Here is a 19,421-nt window from a genome sequence, read left to right on the forward strand (position 1 = left end):
TTGGAATTGACACACACACACAAACTTTTTTCTAGGCTTTAAACTGAGAAATGACAGGCACCACACCTCAAATTTATTTAGCCACTACATGCACATGCAAATTTGAATCAGAAAATATTATTGTTTCTCATAGCCACAGTCAAAGGAGGAAATGAGCCAGTGGCTAACAGTCTTGATGATGGAAACATCTACAGAGGCTATACCCTCAGGTTTGGAGGAATACTTCCGAGAATCTGAGGACCCTTCCACAGAAGAACAACTGATTGAACCTGATTATACTGACATTCCTGCTGTCTCATTCATGCTGCAGTCGGTGGGAATTTTCACCTTTTATGTTTGATTCACCAGTGTTCAGATTATGTTGTGTACATGTACTTGGGGTGAAAAGAATTCTTATTCTTTAAAATAGCTCATTTGCATTTGGTAACACAAACATATCTCAGATACTGAGCAACCATTATCATAGATCTGACAAGTTAACGAATGCTAGTGTAATAAACAGCATTGTTTGATAGCTGGGACTGGCAGGGAGAACAATATTAATGACAACATGCATTAGTTCAAAGGATATAATACTTCTTGATTTCAGATTTGAAATCTTCAACTAGTTGTTGACTCCGGGAATGCTAAATAATTGTTTTAATCATGTGTTATGAGCGTAAATAAATAGTATCAAGATGATCCATTACTCATATATGTAAATAAGAATTGTCAATATGATGCATTTCTCAACTATATAAAGATATATAAAAATATTTTGTTGCCTTCGTTCATTCATTTATTGGTTGATTTCAGGCATCACATTACTCACCTCCTCTGCCAAAACAGCAGAAAGATACAGACATAACAGATGTTTCTGGGTGTTTGACCTCGGTCGATGAAGACACAAACATTCTAGCAGAAAAACAAGTATCAACAGATGTGTACACAGAAGTTATCAAGCGGCCATCCTCCACAAGGCTGGCGGATGAAGGAAAGGAGGATAAACAGAAAAAAATGCGCAAAGATAAAAAAGAAGCAAGACATCCGAGGTTCATGGACAACCTAGCTGTGTGCAATATGCACAGAAATACAACAGACAGTGGCTTTTACAGTGTCAAGGACAATAATTCAGACAGTGATAGTGGTTGTGAGTATACACATAATACACAAAGAAAGTGTTCTTCTCTTGACAAAGAGGATTTAAGTATGTGCAGTAATGTGGGTAAAGAGACATCTGATTCAGATATTGCAAGTAGCAGTCACAGAACTTCAGAAGAGGAAGATGATGAAAGTGTTTTAGAGAGAACAATGACTGCAGAAGATTTCACAGACAATCTTGTGTCAGCAGAAAATATTTGTGAGTCAAAAGTGGAAGTGACATCATCAGTCTCTGATGGAAATGACTGTGGCAGTTGTAAGATTGATGAAACTAGTGGAGCTGGTGTGGGTTCTGGCCACAGAGATATGCCTTTTGAGTCTTCCGAAAAAGATGCCATTCCCCAGACAAACTTCACAGACTCTCAGCAAGTATGTGATGACAGCATTGTAGAGAAACAAAAGCCAAGAAAATCAAAGAAAAGCAGTCATCCAAAACAGAGTGAAGAAGAGCCAGAAGTTGCTGTGACAAATGGCGATGGAGTGCAGGACACAAACCATGTTCCAAGTTCTTCCTTTGAGGCTACAGTTCTACAGAAAAGTGACCTTTCGTCGTGTAGATCAGACACCAGTGACTTAGGTAAAAGTGGCTTTGTAGAGCAGAGTTGTACAGGAGTAGATACAGAAAATGAGAGAGGAGTGGGTTGTGTCGGAAATGTTAACTTGTCTAGGGATCTATTTACAAATGACAATAAGTCTTTATGTGGCAATCTCATAACAGGGCAGTCACTCAGGAAAAAGAGCACAGGAAGGTGTGGGAGCTTACCCCAAAATGCTAAAAATTGTAAACAAATAGATAAACAGGAGCTTCATGAAACAGTTCTTGATGATGAGCTCTTGGATTCTTGGGGTCTGTCTTCAGTTTTGTCGAAAGGTTTGTGGCATGATGATTTGCAAGGAAATTTGTCCCCCGACTATGAGTGCTCTTGGCAGAGGTCTGTAATTAGTGATGATTTGCAAGGAAATTTGTCCCCCGACTATGAGTGCTCTTGGCAAAGGTCTGTAACTAGTGATGGTGTTCCACGTTGTCTTGATAGTAGCTTCCCTATCAAGGTGCAGTTGAGGACAGTTTCAGATGCAGATTCAAATACTCATTGTTGTCATGATGATACCAACAAAGTTTTTATTCCAACGACAAAGTCAGTCAACACTGAAGGTGCAACTGCTTCACGAATATCTTCCTTTGGTAAAGGACCTCTGGCCTCTCCTGCAAAAGGTTTGAAGTTCACATGCCTGACAACTATTCTAGGCAGTATCGTTCTGTGGATAATTGTCTAACTTTCCACTTGTGTACATATACCAGCAAAAGACTGTAGTAAGAGGAGATAACCTCTTTTAGTCCTTGCTGTTTTGCTTCAATCTAGTTTTCATAGTTTCACACATCGCTGGTAAGTCGATCCAGTTTTCACTCCTTGTTCAGAATGCAATTTCTATGTCCCTGAACTGTCCTTTTATATTTCTCACATTTATTGTCTTATTTCTAACCATCTAGACCAAATATTCTCTTAAGAACATTTATTCAACTTGCATGTTTGTTTTACATATATATTCAGAACATTTGGTCAGAGTATTGTTCTGAGTATCGTAAAGTAAAACATTGGTGTGAAGATTGTTAATTCTATATACTGTTTTCAGTTATGCATTTTTAATGAAGCTCGTGTAATTCAGCAGGTCATGGGCTGATGTTGCAGTCTGAATAATTCATTTTCAAATCTTTTATGTGGTTAATACTAATATTTGGTCCTTGGGATGCTAGTGATTAAATTGCCACTTATCTTAGTTGCTGATAATATTCGCCAAGTGTTTTTTTTATGTACTTAGAAATGCTTTTCCATTCATTTGTTGATACCACTATTTTTAGAGCAAAAGGGCTTCAAGGTGTTGTTGAGTAACAATTTTTAAATAGATGTCAGTGGGCAAAGGAAGTGGATTAACTGTTGTTGGTGAAGTGTTTATCACTTTGGTTGCTCATGGCTTATGCTGGGAAACATGATGGTCATACCCAGAAATGGATTACTTTGGGTGCAAACAGCTGATCTAATGTTTTTTCCCTTTACCAACACTGGAGACTAAACTGTAGTGATAGTGGGTATAGTTGTATCTTAAATCAGATGAAAATGGCAGGATATTTTTTTCATTTTCATGGTTGGGGAAGTTATTTGAACTTTTTGTTACATTTAACTTCAAGTTCCAAATTATAATAGTTGAAAACTAATATGCTTATAGTTTTTTCCTTCATGATTTAGTTTTCTGTTTTTAAGCACGTGTACCCTTTTTATATGCACATAAAGGAGGAATCTTTAACTCAACACTGTAGGTTAGCTAGAAAAAAAATTATTTTTCAGACTAAAGGAAATAAGTTATTAGCCCATTTCCTCACTTTTTTAATGTATGCTTTAGACCACCATGAGGTATAGAGTTTGGGCTTTTTGCTCATAAAACTTTAGGCTAATATCTGCTTATCAAACCTGCACTTGCATAGCTTTAAAAAAGCCATGAACATGAATGAATATGCTGCTGTTTGGTTTTTTGGTTTGGTTACTACAATTATGTATATTTTTAAGCTACAATATAATTAGATCAATTTATTAAACATTTATGAATATTAGTAGATAATATTAGAATGTTCAATGAAAGAATTATGTTGCCTAAAAGTAAGAACACAACTTGAGATAGTGCTTCTGTCCTTTCAGGTGTCATGTCATGTTATTGGATCATTATACAAACTTTCATTTTATAACACATGATGACATGACATCTTTCTAGTCAGCATGATAGTGCATGGTGCTTTGAGCATGATTTACTTTCAACTTTCATGAGAAAAATATTCGCACGATTAATATACAGTTCATACTACTCCGGTGATGTCTGTGCTGTTGATTCAAAACTTTTGCTCAGATAAAATACAAATATGAGGGGCTCATTCCTAAAGTTATTATACAGACTTTTGATTAAACAATTTTTTTGATTAGGCAACTGATTTTTAACTTGGGTTAAAAAAGCATGACAGAGAATAATATTAAACCCTCAGTAACAGCTATTCCGAACAATTTTTTCTAATATTTCTGAGTTGTGAGCAATATCGACCAGAAGAAATTGTAGAAGACTTCATCTGCAGTAGAAGATGACAGCATTAAAAGTGTTAGGGACATTTTATCTTTAAAGAGTTCTAGTAGTTGCTATTCATGATAGAGGCATTAATTTCTTTTTTGCTTTGTGCTGCCAATAAGCATACATCAGTAACTAGTTTTAAAAAAATGTAGACTCCTTCTGCATGTAAAATGTTCATTGTCTTATGTATGGATATATACATGTATACTAAAACATAGAGCAGTAAGCTAAATCTTATGAAGGAAAAATAAGTTTAAAAGCACAAGTGTCCACAAGCTGCTTGTATACTTTTTGTTCAGAGTCAGTGTTCAGTAGATCTTCTTGAAATACTAACAAGTAGACACAAGCACATCTGTCCACATCCCTAAAAATAAGATTTCTATAATTAATAGGATTAAAAACAAGTATAAGTGGTGGTTAATTCAAAACCAATAAACAGCCAAAACAGCACTCATCTGTGTGAGCTCTTGATTCTTTTATATTATTTTGTTTGATATGAATTCATTTAGGTATACAATAACAGGCAAGAGCACAGTTAAACATATAGCATAAAACTTAATTTTTTTTTTAATGGATATTGATAATGTAGACATTTATGTAGTGCATGATTATTGCTTATTTTTTTTTAACTTCTTTTTTATGTCATGTGGAATACCCATTCTTTCTTCTTTACATCATCTATGACGATCACAAGAATTGAATTTCTATTACTTTTCTTATTTTCTCACAAAGTATTAATCAAATATTAATAATTATTTTCTGTGACATTTAATGATTAATCAGATGATGAACAGTTATCATAGTTTCTTAAAGGAAAAAAGATTCTTTTTTTCACAAAACAAGTTGCAGTGACTTTTGCAATAATAAATCATATTTTTCAATCCTGGATCTTCATGCATAAATGGATTGTTGACTACCTGGTCACATTCCAAAGAAAGTTAGCTATTTAAAAGCATCAGGTTTGTCAAGTACTGAGCTAACAGTCAAAGGCATATGCATTTGTGGTATGTGCAAATACAGGAGGGGATCAGTCTAATGTCAGTCAAATTTTACAGAAGGCAGTTTATATTGAAAAAAGTGTTATTTATAACAAGAATTCAAACGATATTAGAAGACCAGCTATTTCACAAGTGCAAATGAAAAAGAGTGTGCATGTTACTTCACACCAGTGTTTGAAATTATTGGATCATATTTCCAGTCAGCAATCCAGCACTTGCAAGTCCACATGTATTTCTCATTGGATTTGTTTTGTTGTTTTCAATAAATTCTTTTATAGTCCAGATATTTCTAATACTAATAGCAAAACGTTTCTACAACAGATATAAGAACAGAAGATTCAAACCAGGTTCAGCTGGTTGCAGATCTGAAAGACAGAATTTCTCAACTGAAAGAAAAGCTGACACAGATTAAAAGAAAAAGGTGAGTGTAATTTTAAATAATTTTAATGTAATTTGTGCTATTATTAATATAAAGTTTATTATTAATCACATCACTAAAAATCAGTTTAATAGTGAAAGAAGCATAGCATTTATGATATTTCTAATTGCACATAGCTATCAAGTTTGCAATAGCATATAAGCTAATTGGCTTTCTATTTCTGCAACTCAGTGTTTCATTGACACCGTTTACTGTAACATTAAAATGTTTTCCAAAATCATTTCAACAAAAGTGGAGACTTAAGTGTTTCCCTCTGAGGCACAGTTAAAAACAAAATCAATATGTGTATAGTATGAGAGGGAAAGAGCATGTACCCAAAGACATTTTTCTCTCCCTCTTTATTAGAGCACAATAATAAAACATTAATTTTATATTCAAATAGAAGCATGTTTAGATAGGTAAAACAGTTCTAGAATGTATCCCTGTAACTGAATGTTGTAGCTGACTGTAATTACACATATATAGGTGTTTCGATTTTGAGCAGTTCATTTAGGAAGTTTTAGCCCCCACATATAACCAGAGATTTATGTGTACAAACACACATACCAGAAGTATTGAATGTTTTATAAAGTCAAAACTAGAATACCATATATTTTGAATTCATGACTTAGTATGGACATAAAAGAATTTTTAAAAAGTACTGGAAAAATACTTGTGTTGCCCTCCTCACTTCACCATTCTTGTCCTTCTCAAGCCACACTGTTTGAGATTCACTGCCCACTTTCTGTTCAAGAGTGTGAAGAAACCTTCAGATGTAATCAAATGTACTATTTCACTCACTCTTCATCTTTGTCCATATACTTAGTCACATATATGCCATGGTGTTCTTCTGCTTGCTGACACTTTTTTCTCTTTTTTTTTGGTGTGGTTGTAATCTTTCACGTGCAGCGCATTGAGTTTGAATCCACATGAGGAAATGCACATTATAAATATTATTATATGTATGTGTGTCTGTGGGTGTGAATGTTTCTGTGTGTGTGCTCCTTTGTTTAAAAAAAAAGATTTTTGTTTACAATCATGGATTCTGTTGGATAAAGTGCAACAAATGCACTGCAACTCTGCCATAAGAATATTTGCAAACCATTTACAGGGAAGCCTGGGATGAGGAATTTGCAGACTTCTACACAAAGTTTAATGACAAGCAGGCTGAGAACAAAGATCTAGGTGACAGCATGCCAGTCCCAGATTTTGTTTTTGCATTTTGCATAACTGTATGAGTGAGGTTTCCATACCGTCCATAAGTAACTGATACTGAAATGGTCATTGTTTCTGGACAGCTGTATTAGTTTTGTGACAGATTTTGTAGATGTATTGTTGTCATTTGATATAGCGCCATCTGATGACTTTTCTGATCGGTTTTATGTCACTTGACCTTGCATAAAACAAAATTGATGTCATAAAACATTTTTGCTATCTTAAAAATCAACAATACAGTATATCTTTCATGAGCGAAGTACAACAAAATGAAAGCAAAAATAACCATAAATGTATTATCTGGATGAAGAAACTTGATCATAATACTTGAGTTGGTCTGCATGCACTAACAGTAACACTATTATAAAATTATTTTTAACTGCAAATGCTGCTTTAAGTTTACTGACATCCTAGCAGAATACATTTTTCAGCATGATACAGACAAACTAAGCAGCTGTTTGTGTCAAACTGGTTGCAGCAAGGTAGTTGCATGATAAGCAGGTGATCGGCTACCAAGATTGTCAAAGAGCATGAAACATACTTAAACATACTTGTTTTAATTTGTGCTGACCGTGCAAAGAGAAATGGAATGATAAGAGGTTGGTTTAGATATTGAAGCTGATGTAAATTAGAAAAAATCTTCATAGAAGTCCTGTCACCCATGAAACATAAGGGATGTGGCAACCGGTATAGTATGCCACCCCAGCAGACTAAGAAAACCTTCTGGACCATAAGAGCAGGCAATAACAAATTATTTATAATATAATGTAATATATTTATAATATAATATTCATCAATATTCCCCAGATTCTTCCACAGTGAAAAATTACTTTTAGATGGAAGCAAAGCAACCACAAAAGAGGGAAGGAAAAATGTTGGGAGGAGGTTATGACTATCAAAAATATCTATAAATGTTTATGGCAAGAAAAGTAATTAAGGATTCTAAAGCCCTCTGGGTAACCCTGAATATCCACAGTGAACATGATTTATGCCATAAAGTAACCCACTGTCCTCAGGCAGTAATGACTGTTAGTCATGTTTTATTAAAACTTTGAAGAGGGACTTTTTATAATGATCTTTAACATGAAGTCTTGAACTTGTTCATGATAAAGTTAATTTATTATTTTCATCATTTAGCTTAGACATTTTGAAAAAAACAATAATTGAAAAGTGGGAACCCAACAGTTCTTGAACTTGGCTGAAAGACTTTGACCATGACACATCACCACTCCTTGCTGAAGTCAGACTGTTGCACATTCTCTTTAAAAAAAAAAAAAAATTATCTTTTGTTTCTGAATATTAGTCTGATTGATTTGTACTAACATTCAGAATGTTCTGAGTTACCATCTTCCCAATATCTAGCCTACAGGTATCCATGCGTAACTAACTTTGCTTATGTGATGCACTTTGTGTGTGTGCGTAGGAGCATGATCATACACAAGCAAGTACTTGTGTATACGTATTTGCATGTTTTCAAGTTAACTACCTGTTGGGTTCACTTGCATCTGATTATTTGTAGTCTGTGGCATATGGAGAAGGGTGTTGATGACCCAGTCATCACAAATGAAGGGCTACCCCAAAATCCTTTCCTTTTTTAAAAAAAAAAAATGCTTTGTCTAGATAAGACTTGTATTAACATAGATTTCTATTCTATAATATCTCATTAATTATAATCAATATGTCTTCAGAGAATTTGTTTTTGATCTCAGCATATTTTTAAATTTATAGTAATCATTAACTTAGTCTTTTAAAGTCCCCCATTGATTGACCTTCTACAAGATGAGCAATCATGGTAACTGTAGGTGTAATTTACTTTAGTATGCCACTGTCTCTAGTTCTCATTATTTTCCCTGCATCATGTCATACCTTCTTTTTTTTTCTTTTTTTTTACCAAAAAAAGGTATTAACAATATTCAATGAATGACTAACAGATTTCTTTTGTCCCACAAGCCTGTTTCAGCTCTGAAATTTTGGGGCACTTTTGGGGGAAACGCAATGCAAGTGTTCATGCAAATCAGATTATGTAATGAAAAACTGAATAAAATTAGCTGTCGTAATCTTAAATTTATCTGGTAGTTGTCAGTTAGCATCAATCAAATGGCATGGGATTCCTTGTTCCCTATAAATAGGTATCACTTTACAGCAAGTGCAAAAAAAAAAGAAAAAAGACAAATACTATTCTTTTTTAGATTTCCTTGTATATTTTATTGTTTAATTTAATCAGTTTGTAAAGATCTTTCAAGAAGGGCAAATATCTTACTGTTTCCAGAATTGCCGTGCGAGACAAACGGGTGAGGGCTTTTTCACCAGAAGAACGTGCAGCATGTGACAAAGAATACATTTTCCTTGAGTCACAGAGCAAGGAGAACATCCAACACAATCCAGAATCTGGAAGAAGAACTGAAGCAATTAATCAGTTCTACAACATGACCAGAATTCACAGGGTATGAGAGAGAATCTTCATAAGAACTGCTCAAGCTGCCAAATATAATCACATGATATCTGCTAAAAGCGTTTATTGTCTTAAAAGTTATATAGTATGTTGGATCTGATGGCTGAGGAAGAATACTCAAGACTGGGAACAAAGAATACAAACGAATCAAGACAACATAGCAAAGTGTTGTCGGTTTGAAACAATTTAAAATGGTTTTTAAAAAAACATTTGCATCTAGTGATTTTCTACAAGTTTTGTTTCAAGAGATTTTACATAGAATGATTTCATGTAACTTATCTCTGGTTTGTTTTATTGTCCAGGAAACCTCTGAATAGAATGTGTTCTAACAGAAGGGTAAATAGACTTTTGTCTGGTTTTGAGGAGACCATTATTATCATGCACCCTCCAAATCATTGCTCCACATTCAAAAACAAGCTGTTCATTCAAAAACAAACAGATGATACTGCTACAGATCCACCTAAGAAATAACTTGAAAGTGAAAGATGATGAGTAAAAATCACTTCAGGTAAATGGACAGACTGAACAAAGAGACAAGAGGTTATGGGGTAATCTTTCTAGAGTTAATGTGTTAATCAGCATATTCCTATGAAAGAGTAACAATTTTTGAAGCAGTTGGGAAATCAGCAGTGTGTGTTGAAAGTGTTGAAAGTTAATTGTCACCTCTTCATGCCACTTCTTGGTGTTTACTGGATTTTGCTGACGCTTATGCATACTTAGTCAGCCATAATGATTTTACCACTTGGAATCTTTTCTGTCATTGCATTGTGGAGCATTTGTCTCAAAGTATTTTTTGCTGGGTTTTTTTTTTTTGTTCCCTCTTAAACTCTTGTTCTGATCAAGAGAGAGAGAGAGAGAGAAAAAAAAGAATGTGTGTTTGTGTGTTCATGCACTTAAGAGAGAAGTAAAAGGGAGTTTTCTCAATGACAATGAACGTTGCTGTCAGATTTAAGATCTTTTCAGCCACTTATTAAATACTCTGTTAAGACAAATTTCTTTAAGATGTATATAGGAGTTTTCTTAATTTTCATTTAACCTGTCCAGGAATGAAAATGGTATATTTAAAGCTACCAGCTATCCATCTCATTTTTTGTAACATTTTTTAAAATAAGTGAACATAATATTTCTCCTATGGTGAAAAGAAAGCAAATCCAAATGCTACATTGATTTTTAAAATAAACATAATTGTTAACTAAAGCTCTGTTCACTACTACAGTTTTGGAGTAAGTGTTGCTCATTGAGGAAATGAACAACAGCTTATTCTTTTCTGACAAAAATTGCAAAGTGTGTGTGTGTGTTTGTTTTTTTGTTTTTTTAACGCATTCAGCAGGTTTCTTATGTTGGGAAGATATTTCTGTTTTGTATGTTATGTCTTCTGCTTTTCATCTTTTACCCATTTTTTTTTCCTATTTTGTATGTATGTGTTTATGATAAACATCTGGGCAGCTTGTTTAAAGACCTGCCAAAACTAGACTCCAAGCAAAAATTGCCTGCAAGGGAAACAACTGTATTTACAATTAATAATTCTGATCTTTCCATTAGAGTTCTCTACCATGACACTGGCGATTCCTGAAAGTCTAGACCAGTTAAATTAAATAAAAAAACTTGTATGTCTTGTACAATTAGTGAAAAAGAACATCACTTTTCTGTTTCATGTATCATAAAAAGATGATATTTTCACATAATCATAAAATTTAGCATGTGTGCCTGCATTCTAATTGTTTTTAAATACAAGTGTATGTGGTAGTGTTGAAATGAGTTGTTTTAACTTTTATTTATCTTTTTAATTTTATGTCTGTTTATGTGAAGACAGACCATCGTTTATTATGTACATACATTGTGCATTTATTTTGCAAATAAAGGCAGCCTTCAGGTTAAACCTGTAAACTTCTGTTCAAGAAAAGCAAGTACATAGTTTTATTGTGCATCAAAAGCTTAGGAAGCTAAGTTGAATAGTGCTTTTAAGAAATCTTTGGTGGCTAAAACTCTTCATTTTTAAGAGTTCTTACACAGGTCAGCTTTTTGTTAATTTTGTTAATTAGATTGGTTACTGATTTGTGAAAGAAAGATATTATTTTTGTATATGTTCTGATCAAACAACATTTTAATTCCAGTCAAAGTAAAAGTTTTATAATAGCTGGACTCTATAACTTATACCAGAGGGAACAACCGGTAGTTAAGGCTTATAGTTTGTCATTTGCTTTATGATTATGTTTTCACATTCATGAAAATGTCACCCAAACATGCTAAAGTGACAGAGGAATAGTGAGTGATGACCTTTGAGTGCCTCAAAAGAGGTTTTATATAGTTTTAGTAAATTTTTGACACACCTTAATGCTCATGACATAGGCTGCTAGCTTAGCAATTGGGCAGAAAGAAAGGTATGTTCTACTGTGCTTTTGTGTTTTGTAGCTTGAATGAGTTGAACTTTCAAGAACATGCTGTGAAGTGGACCACTGATGCAAATTCTTTGTTTTTAATTGACAATAAAAACACTGAACAAACCTTGTTTCTCTGGTGACTGGTAATGGATTCGCTCAGCATGGTATTGTGCTAGTGCTGATAAATACACTAAGTGATCCATAAGAGGGATGCTTAGAGGAAATTACTGGGAAGGTTTAATTGCTTTACTGTCCTTAAACAAGTCTGTAAGAACATGTTGTAGCTTGAAAAAGTAGTTGCTTACATGAGTTATAATTTATTGTTACATTTACCTGATCTTATTTAAATGGAATTTAAAGACAGGTCTACTTATAAATAATTTGTCTGACTGTTCACCACGCAAAGGGTACTCCGGTTCAGTGAGTACACGTATGTCCAATCACCTTCAATTTCTCAAAGTGAAGCATTCTGGCATTTTAATTACATTTTGGGGTGAAACTGAAGAGTAATCTCAGAGTATCTGAAACAAGCAACTAAACGTGTTTCTAGAATGTTTAGTAGATGTGGAAACGCACAGGCGATCACCTGCTGCTGTCTGTTGTAAATTAAACGACGCACAGTGCAAGAGAACAGTGGTCTCCGCCAAAACTTGTCTTGCTAAAGGAAGGGAGATTAAAAAGTATGAAGGCATAAACTCATGGTTTAGTTTACTCCTTGTTACTCCTCGAGGAGCATAGCGCCGCTAAACTCACAGAGGAGTTTTAATTAATTCCAAGGACAGGAAATCTATCTTTCCATTCTTTTTGTATTTCACTTCCTTCATTTATATTTTAGTGTTAAGTTTCTATTTTTTTCTTTCATTTTTTTGTGAATGGGCGTGTGACAGTAGATGAATTTGTTTTTCCTGTTCAGTGGAGAAGATTAAAAGATTGTGAGACACGAGCACCAGGGCTATCTATAAAATAAATTTACACAGCAATATACAATAGTATATTCTAATTTTCTCCTGAATATAACACTTGTTAAGGTTTAAAAAATTATTTGGTGAAACATTCAAGTCTGTCTTCTCTTTTGGGGTCTCAGCAACTTTCAAAGCAGCGTTTTTATTTGCACTATCAGACCCTTATATGCACGCACCTTTTTTTCTTAAGTTGGCATTCTTTCAGTTTGCTCCTATTTCTATGGTAGAACTTGCCTACAAGCTGTCGCTTTAAAATTACGGCTCCAGGGATAAAACATTATGTCCAGGGTCTGGACGCCACATCATAACATAAGAAGCAAGATGCATGTCTTTGGGTTGTCCCAGGGCGGTGCCTTACCCTCGCTTCATTATTATGATCCCAGGGAAAGACGCGTGCTCAGCTTTTTCTCTATGTTTTCTGTCTTTGCTTGACAGAGAACACAGCAACCCGGCAGGTGGAACATTCTGGTTACTTTTCCAGGTGGGATGGAGTGATGCTCGGGATAGGACAACGCTGCCACTGGAAGGCTGCAAGCGCTGCAACTGCCACACGTCGCATGCAAGTCGATGTGACAGCGAGATACAGGTAGCTGATGGAAGGGGCAACATGTGGCCCGAGGGAGAATGTTTCTGAAACCGCCGGAGAGTCGTAAATATTGCATATTTTGCGTGAAAACGCCCCCGGCCTAAAAACAAAAACAAAAAAAAAATCTTTCTATTTCGAGGACAATCTTTAGAAGCATGCAACAAATTGGATTCTTCGATGCTGAAAATAAATGATATAATTAATCTTCCATCCTAATCTCTACAAAGAGATTTACTTCAGTGCACTCCCAGATGAATTGTTCTAGCTGAGGTCGTGTAAACACATTTTTGTCTTTTTCTTGTTTTAGTCACCATCATGATGTCCATCACTTTCGGGGGTTTTGGGACGATTAACAGGATTTATCCCTCTCCCTCCCCCACCCTTTCAACTGTCTCTATTTCCTGCTGTTCTCTATGAATGCAAAAAAAAAAAAAAAACTCTCAATTCTCAAGTCTTCTCGACTTCTCTACTTCACTATTACTGACACCGGAACTCCCTCCGAGGTCAGTTGATCTTGTGTAGTGGCCTTGCCTCACAAATTATTTCTCGCAATATTCCGGAGAGTCCAGTTGTAATGTCTGTGACGCATCTTCTCTCTTGTGACATGTTCCACAAAATGCGATAAGAGGCCTTCGATTAGAGTTCATTTCCGCTGTCTGGGGGTCAGGTGCACACCTTGTCGCCAGGTGCTCAACATCCAGCCATTGCTTAGCCACGTTCTTTGCACCTGCCTGCAGCTTCCTTCCAGGATTCCTATTAGAAGCCTTGCTCTTAACCAACCACTCCTATCTTCCCACCATGGTACATCGGTTTTTACTTTTTTTTTTCTCAAGGTGGCGTGAATGAAATAACGGCGTGTGAATGACTTCTTTCATTGAGAAAAAATAACCCCCATCCTCAAACAATGATGGGAGGATGGAGGTAGAAGGAGAGAAGAGGGGGAGAGATCTTAAAGCAACAAACCATCATGAGGCTCGTTCCGAGTGCATTCTACTGGTCGCGTGCAGTCGCCAGCTTCGCATTCGACAACAGCTGGATGTTTATGGCTAATGGAGCAGCAATTTGCTGGCAGGGAAAGTCAACAGCTTGTAAATCTGAGTCGTATTTTTTTATGACTTCACCAAAATGATGATGATGATATGAGGGAGGTCGGCTTGCTCTGAGAAAAAAAAACTACCCAAACCAACCCATTGGCACACACGCATAAATACGTGCGTACAAATACAGATACCCGCCAACAACATAAAGGCATGTTTAGACTTAAAGCTCGATGAAGGAAGGCCACCCGAGAAAAAAACATTACACAGATGGGCTAAATGCCTCGTTAATGACCGTGATGTCATTATATCACATCTATAGACATGCGCAGCGAGGGGCGAGTTGAGTCTGGTAAAACTAAACAGCACAAGAGTATGCTCGTGCGTGTTTATGTGTGTGTGCGCGGCAAAACAAACATGTATATGCACAGGTGTGTTCGTGTGTGTGAAGGTAGTTTGTATGTGTTTAATTTTTGTGCGTTTGTGTATTTTAAATGCGTGTATGCTAGTGTTATAGGCGGGTTTTTGTGTACGTGCTCGCACGTGTCCTACGGGATTTTTTTCCCCTCAAGACACGGACGCGCACACTTAACAGTTGTTCTTGATATTTTTTTTTTTAATCATTTCCACCGTCATCATCATTACCACCTGGAGGCTAACACGATTTATCACAACTCCCCCTCCCCCAACACACAAATATTTTAGCTTCCTCCTCATTTATCCTTCCGAGGTTGCAGACTTGAAGTGGGCGTGTGGATGAAGAGACCCCCGCCCTGTCCCCCCCCCACACACACACTGTAACCACCCCACCCACTACGTGCGCCCCAGCATGCACACGTCTGCTGCATGGCTTCACGCGTAACGCCCAGTTGCAGGATGCGCGTGCCGCTGCTGACTCCGGCGCGCCAATGGCCGACAGTCTCACCTGCCGCGCGCGAGTCTTCAATTATCATGCACTGGAAAACGGTTCGTCTAGCCAGCAGACAAGACGACGACTGGCGATGTCCGTTTGGTATTCATGTTCGTCGCCGTCGATAATACTTTTTGGAAATCCTGGAACTTATTGAGTCGTGGCGGATGAGTCTCAGTCCTGGAGTAAGAACTGAAAATCATGAGTGTGCTACATTGTACTCCGGTGACAAGACGATCGACAGTGGTTTGAGGCTGATGAATGAGACCAAGTATTAACGAATAAGCCAATTTTTATCAACAAATATCGAAGAGATGCAGCTTTTCTTACAGATTTCAATTTCAGCGCTGTACTTTGTAGTCTTAGGGGCAAAGTAGTACTTTTTTTTTTTGGCTCTTCCTGTCCCAGATATTAGAGAGGACGAGAAGAAATAAATCATTGATTCCTGGCAAGAATATAAACTTTTTTTCTCTTTCCTTTTAAAAAAGAGCTTACAGAGTTTCAATTAAAGGCGAATTCTTGAAAATGTTTTAACACATTTACCTTTGTGTCACGTGTTCAGAGTTGATGCCATATTGCGCGTTCATCACATCACGGATTGCACAAGACTGCTGTCGCACAGGCTCTCACTTCACCGAGGAGGGGCCCACGATATAAAAGCCATAAGGGAGTGGTGGCCACGGCCACGTGACGGTCAATGGGAGTGATGACGTAGCAGCCACAGGGAGCAGTGGTACGTTGGTACGTTGCTACGACGTAACGTTCTCAGGAAGCAGTGGTTTGCTCCACGTAACAACTACAGGGAGAGAGGCGAGGGTTGTTTTTTTTTCCACTTGTGAGGATGGCGAAAATGCGTGCACCGACAGAGACTAGACCGAGGAGGAAGATGAGCGTGAAACGGGTGAAGCCCGAATGACCCCCACCCTATCCCCTCCCGTTTCTGCGGATTTCTTCAAGACCGTAGGTGAAAAAAACAGCGAGGTGGTTTGTTAACTGATTTCAAGAAAGGCCGATTCCACCCTCACCCCCTTTTTTTAAACCTCTCTCTCCAGCCGCCTGCTCTTGCATGTCTACAGGGTCTACGTCTACGAAACCATGGCAGCTGCGTAACAAGGACCAAGGTGGTTGCGAAGGTAAGTTGCATTGGTTGATATTAATTTCTTTTTCATCGGTTACTGATATTCATTTTTTGTTTATTTTGTTTTTGCACTGCCATTACTATATCCATCTTCATCTTTATCACATTCTCTTCATCTCGTGTGTGTGTGTGCTAGGAAACTAAAAAGCAAAACCTACAGCACGCCACAAACTTTTTCTTACGAAAACGTGAGCAGGGGATTAGTGGGGGGAGGGGAGATCTATACAGGTACCTCTTAATTTTGATTATTGGGGAAATTTTGATTGATTATTGGTGGAAATCGATTACCTATCATCATATCATCATCATCATCATTGGGTCTTGTTAAGGATTGAACGAGTTGGCGAGAGATTTAAAACCCAATTTCAAGTTAATCGTAAACATCGGTAAGCGATAACGGTATATCAAAACTGAAGAAAAGCATCAAACATCAGGATCGAATGCCTTGGTTTGTATGTGCATTTGTAGTCAAATCTCAACAGAATCATCGAGCTTCAAATTAAAAATAGAAGGTGTTCACTTTGTTCAAGTCTGCAACTGATCCATAAAGGTTCATAGCTCTTCATGCTCAGATATTTTAGAGAAGCTTGGTACAGCCGACCGACTAACCCAATTATTACCCCGAACTCCCATCTACACCCTCCACCCAAACTAGGGGGCAGACGGTTGCAAAGGGCTTCACTAATATTGTGCAAGATTACCTGTAAATCACCTTTCCTACCTTTTCGTCAGGCTACTTCTTTCTCTCTTTTTTTCTCCTCACCATGTTTTGGGGAAGGCGCTGGCAGCCCAGCAAGTGAAGTGTTTGCTGAACCATGAACTTGCTGAGCTGACGACTAAAACAGTTTCGTTTCCGTTGATCACAGTGCTGGAACCATCGTCATCGTAGAAGCCGGGTACCTTACCTGTCTACTCGCGCGGACAAACACACGAACTGTAGGTAGAAATACAAGACAGACGCACGCTGTTCATCACACAAACACTTGATTACGTCACCGACACTGACAAGCATGTGCGTGCCATTCTCACCTGCAGGTGCAGATGTTTGTCATTGACATCTACAACACCTCACTGACACCTACAAGCGCAGGTACACCTCCCTGACACTTACAAGTTACCAGTCTCAAGTCTGGAGCATAACTTCTCTGCTAACTTCGTTTTTATGTTTTTGATTTTTTTTTGTTTGTTTGTTTTTCTCGTGGCTTCACTCAAGAGACGGTTTTAAAGCACTGCTGCCCTACTTTCAAAAAGACAGGTGGTCTGCAGCAGCATCACCACTTACTGCTTTGTGTGTGTACCCATGTATATATAAGTATATATATATATAGCATGAAAGTGTGTCTCGCGTATTGCATACATTGGAAAACTATATCGACTGTTCACCAAAGGGTCGCCGGTTCGAGGCCTGCTCAGGATCAGGCTGACGTCAGACCTCTGTGCTCCCATTAGGTGCACAGGAAACATGGATCTGAATTAGGAAGGGAAGGAATGGAGTGAACTATCCTATTCACTTTCCTTTCCACTTGCTGTACTCCAAAGACGGTGAACCGCTTCCACTACGCATTATTTCTCAGTGCAAATGATCTTTAAATAAAAAATTCGCCAGAGATTTCCATTCATTATCTTTATCGCCGTCAGCGTGCAAAGAAACTTTCTTTGGCATCACACTCGACCTTTGATTCTCTAAGGCGCGATACGGCTATTAATGTAGGTCATATGTGATGAAATGGGTAAATAGTCAATTACAATTAATCAGCAGGAAAATCGATTTCATTATGCATTTGTACTCAGACGTGAACTCAATCTCATGCATGTGTGTGCACGCGCGTTTGTGCGTGTGTGTGCGCATGCCTAGAGCTTGGATGCAGTCGAGCTTAATTACGAGAAAAACTAAAACAACGTGAACTATCGTGCCGCGCGTGTTTTGAGTTCCACTGGAGCCATCGGCAGGCGCACCTGCGCAGTGAGACGAGATTAACCACCAGCAACAAACCGTCAGCAAGGTACCCGTGCACCCAGCCTGTGACCACTAACCCAAATCCTCACCCAGTCGATTGTTGTTGAGTCTGTATATTAACCAAAGTCCACCAGCAGTCCATAGACATACTCACACAGTGAGTCTGTATTCAAAATCCACACAAACGATGACGAGGCCAGTCCCCACAACCAGGCTGGATGATTAACCCAAGTCTTCATCAGTCCTGCGATCGATTTCGCATCCTATGTGGGTCAGGTACCCACTCCCTCCTTCATGGCAAACCCCCTGGAGGACAAGGATGTATTGGATAATTAGAAGATAACGAGACCCTAAAAACCGAGGCAGTGATCGACGACTTGGTTAAAAATCTTCGTCAGCAGCACTTCCGAATACTGGAGCAGGTGAAGGACAAGAAAACATGCAAAAAGGGAGGTAAGTCAGTAAGCTGACGTTAATGGCCGTCAAAGAGTGGTTGGAGTTTTTACAGACTTCCTTCCTTCCTTCCTTGTCCCACTCAACCTCCACCACTCTCACTCAAGCGTCAACACGTTTCCTCAAAAAAGGACAAGGCGAGTGTATTAATAAGATATATGAGCAGCAGAGGAAATTTATGGAATATACATTCCATCACGGCATCCTTCCTTATGTCAAGCAACACCTGCAGAAAACAGCCTATCTCCTCCTCTTCCTCCTTTTCGCCTCATCCTTTCAGTCTTTCCACCGTGATAGCCCACCTCGCAAGCCCCTTGCTGTCGTTGTTCTCGCCGTTTCTGACTTTCATGGACCCTCAACCTCTGCCGCCTTCTCTTCTCTGCCCTCCTGCTCGTGGAACCTCACTAAAACCGTCATTCTCCAAATGTTTTCTTCTTTCACTGAGATTGCTCATCTCTAACCCGCATCTATCAGCAGCCAAGGTTCCACCCACACCCCTCTCACCCACCCCAGCGTCTCTAGTGCGGTGTTGTCATTGCTTCAGCGAGTTTATCTTCTTTTCTGGGTATAAAGCGGGTAGCGGGTTTTACTCCATCGACGTTGTGGGATATCTTTATTGAAGAAAAAGAAAAAAGAAGAGGTGTACCGTTTCTTGCGCCTTTGAAT

General features: G+C 37.9%; 2 protein-coding genes across 8 annotated transcripts in view; both read left to right on the plus strand.

Annotated features, from left to right (window-relative positions):
• Window positions 1–11,836, plus strand: part of LOC112556614 — an 86,099-nt gene extending 74,263 nt beyond the window's left edge. For 4 of the 7 annotated variants that reach the window (XM_025225771.1, XM_025225769.1, XM_025225770.1 and 1 more), the window contains 4 exons: window positions 134–313; window positions 796–2,353; window positions 5,568–5,667; window positions 9,149–11,836. In XM_025225771.1, coding sequence (XP_025081556.1) covers window positions 134–313; window positions 796–2,353; window positions 5,568–5,667; window positions 9,149–9,329 — 2,019 coding nt within the window. In that variant the 3' untranslated portion in view covers window positions 9,330–11,836. Of the gene's footprint in view, window positions 1–133; window positions 314–795; window positions 2,354–5,567; window positions 5,668–6,775; window positions 6,850–9,148 lie in introns of all 7 variants that reach the window. The other 3 variants (XM_025225772.1, XM_025225775.1, XM_025225774.1) reach the window with 3 other exon arrangements.
• A 2,266-nt stretch (window positions 11,837–14,102) lies between these two features.
• Window positions 14,103–19,421, plus strand: part of LOC112557818 (transmembrane protein 26-like) — a 46,119-nt gene continuing 40,800 nt past the window's right edge. Inside the window, exon 1 of the mRNA XM_025227877.1 lies at window positions 14,103–16,340. The gene's annotated coding sequence lies outside the window, so the exon portion shown is untranslated. The remainder of the gene's footprint in view (window positions 16,341–19,421) is intronic.

This window comes from Pomacea canaliculata, linkage group LG2 (genome assembly GCF_003073045.1).
Source record: "Pomacea canaliculata isolate SZHN2017 linkage group LG2, ASM307304v1, whole genome shotgun sequence".
Classification (NCBI taxonomy): Eukaryota; Metazoa; Mollusca; class Gastropoda; order Architaenioglossa; family Ampullariidae; genus Pomacea; species Pomacea canaliculata.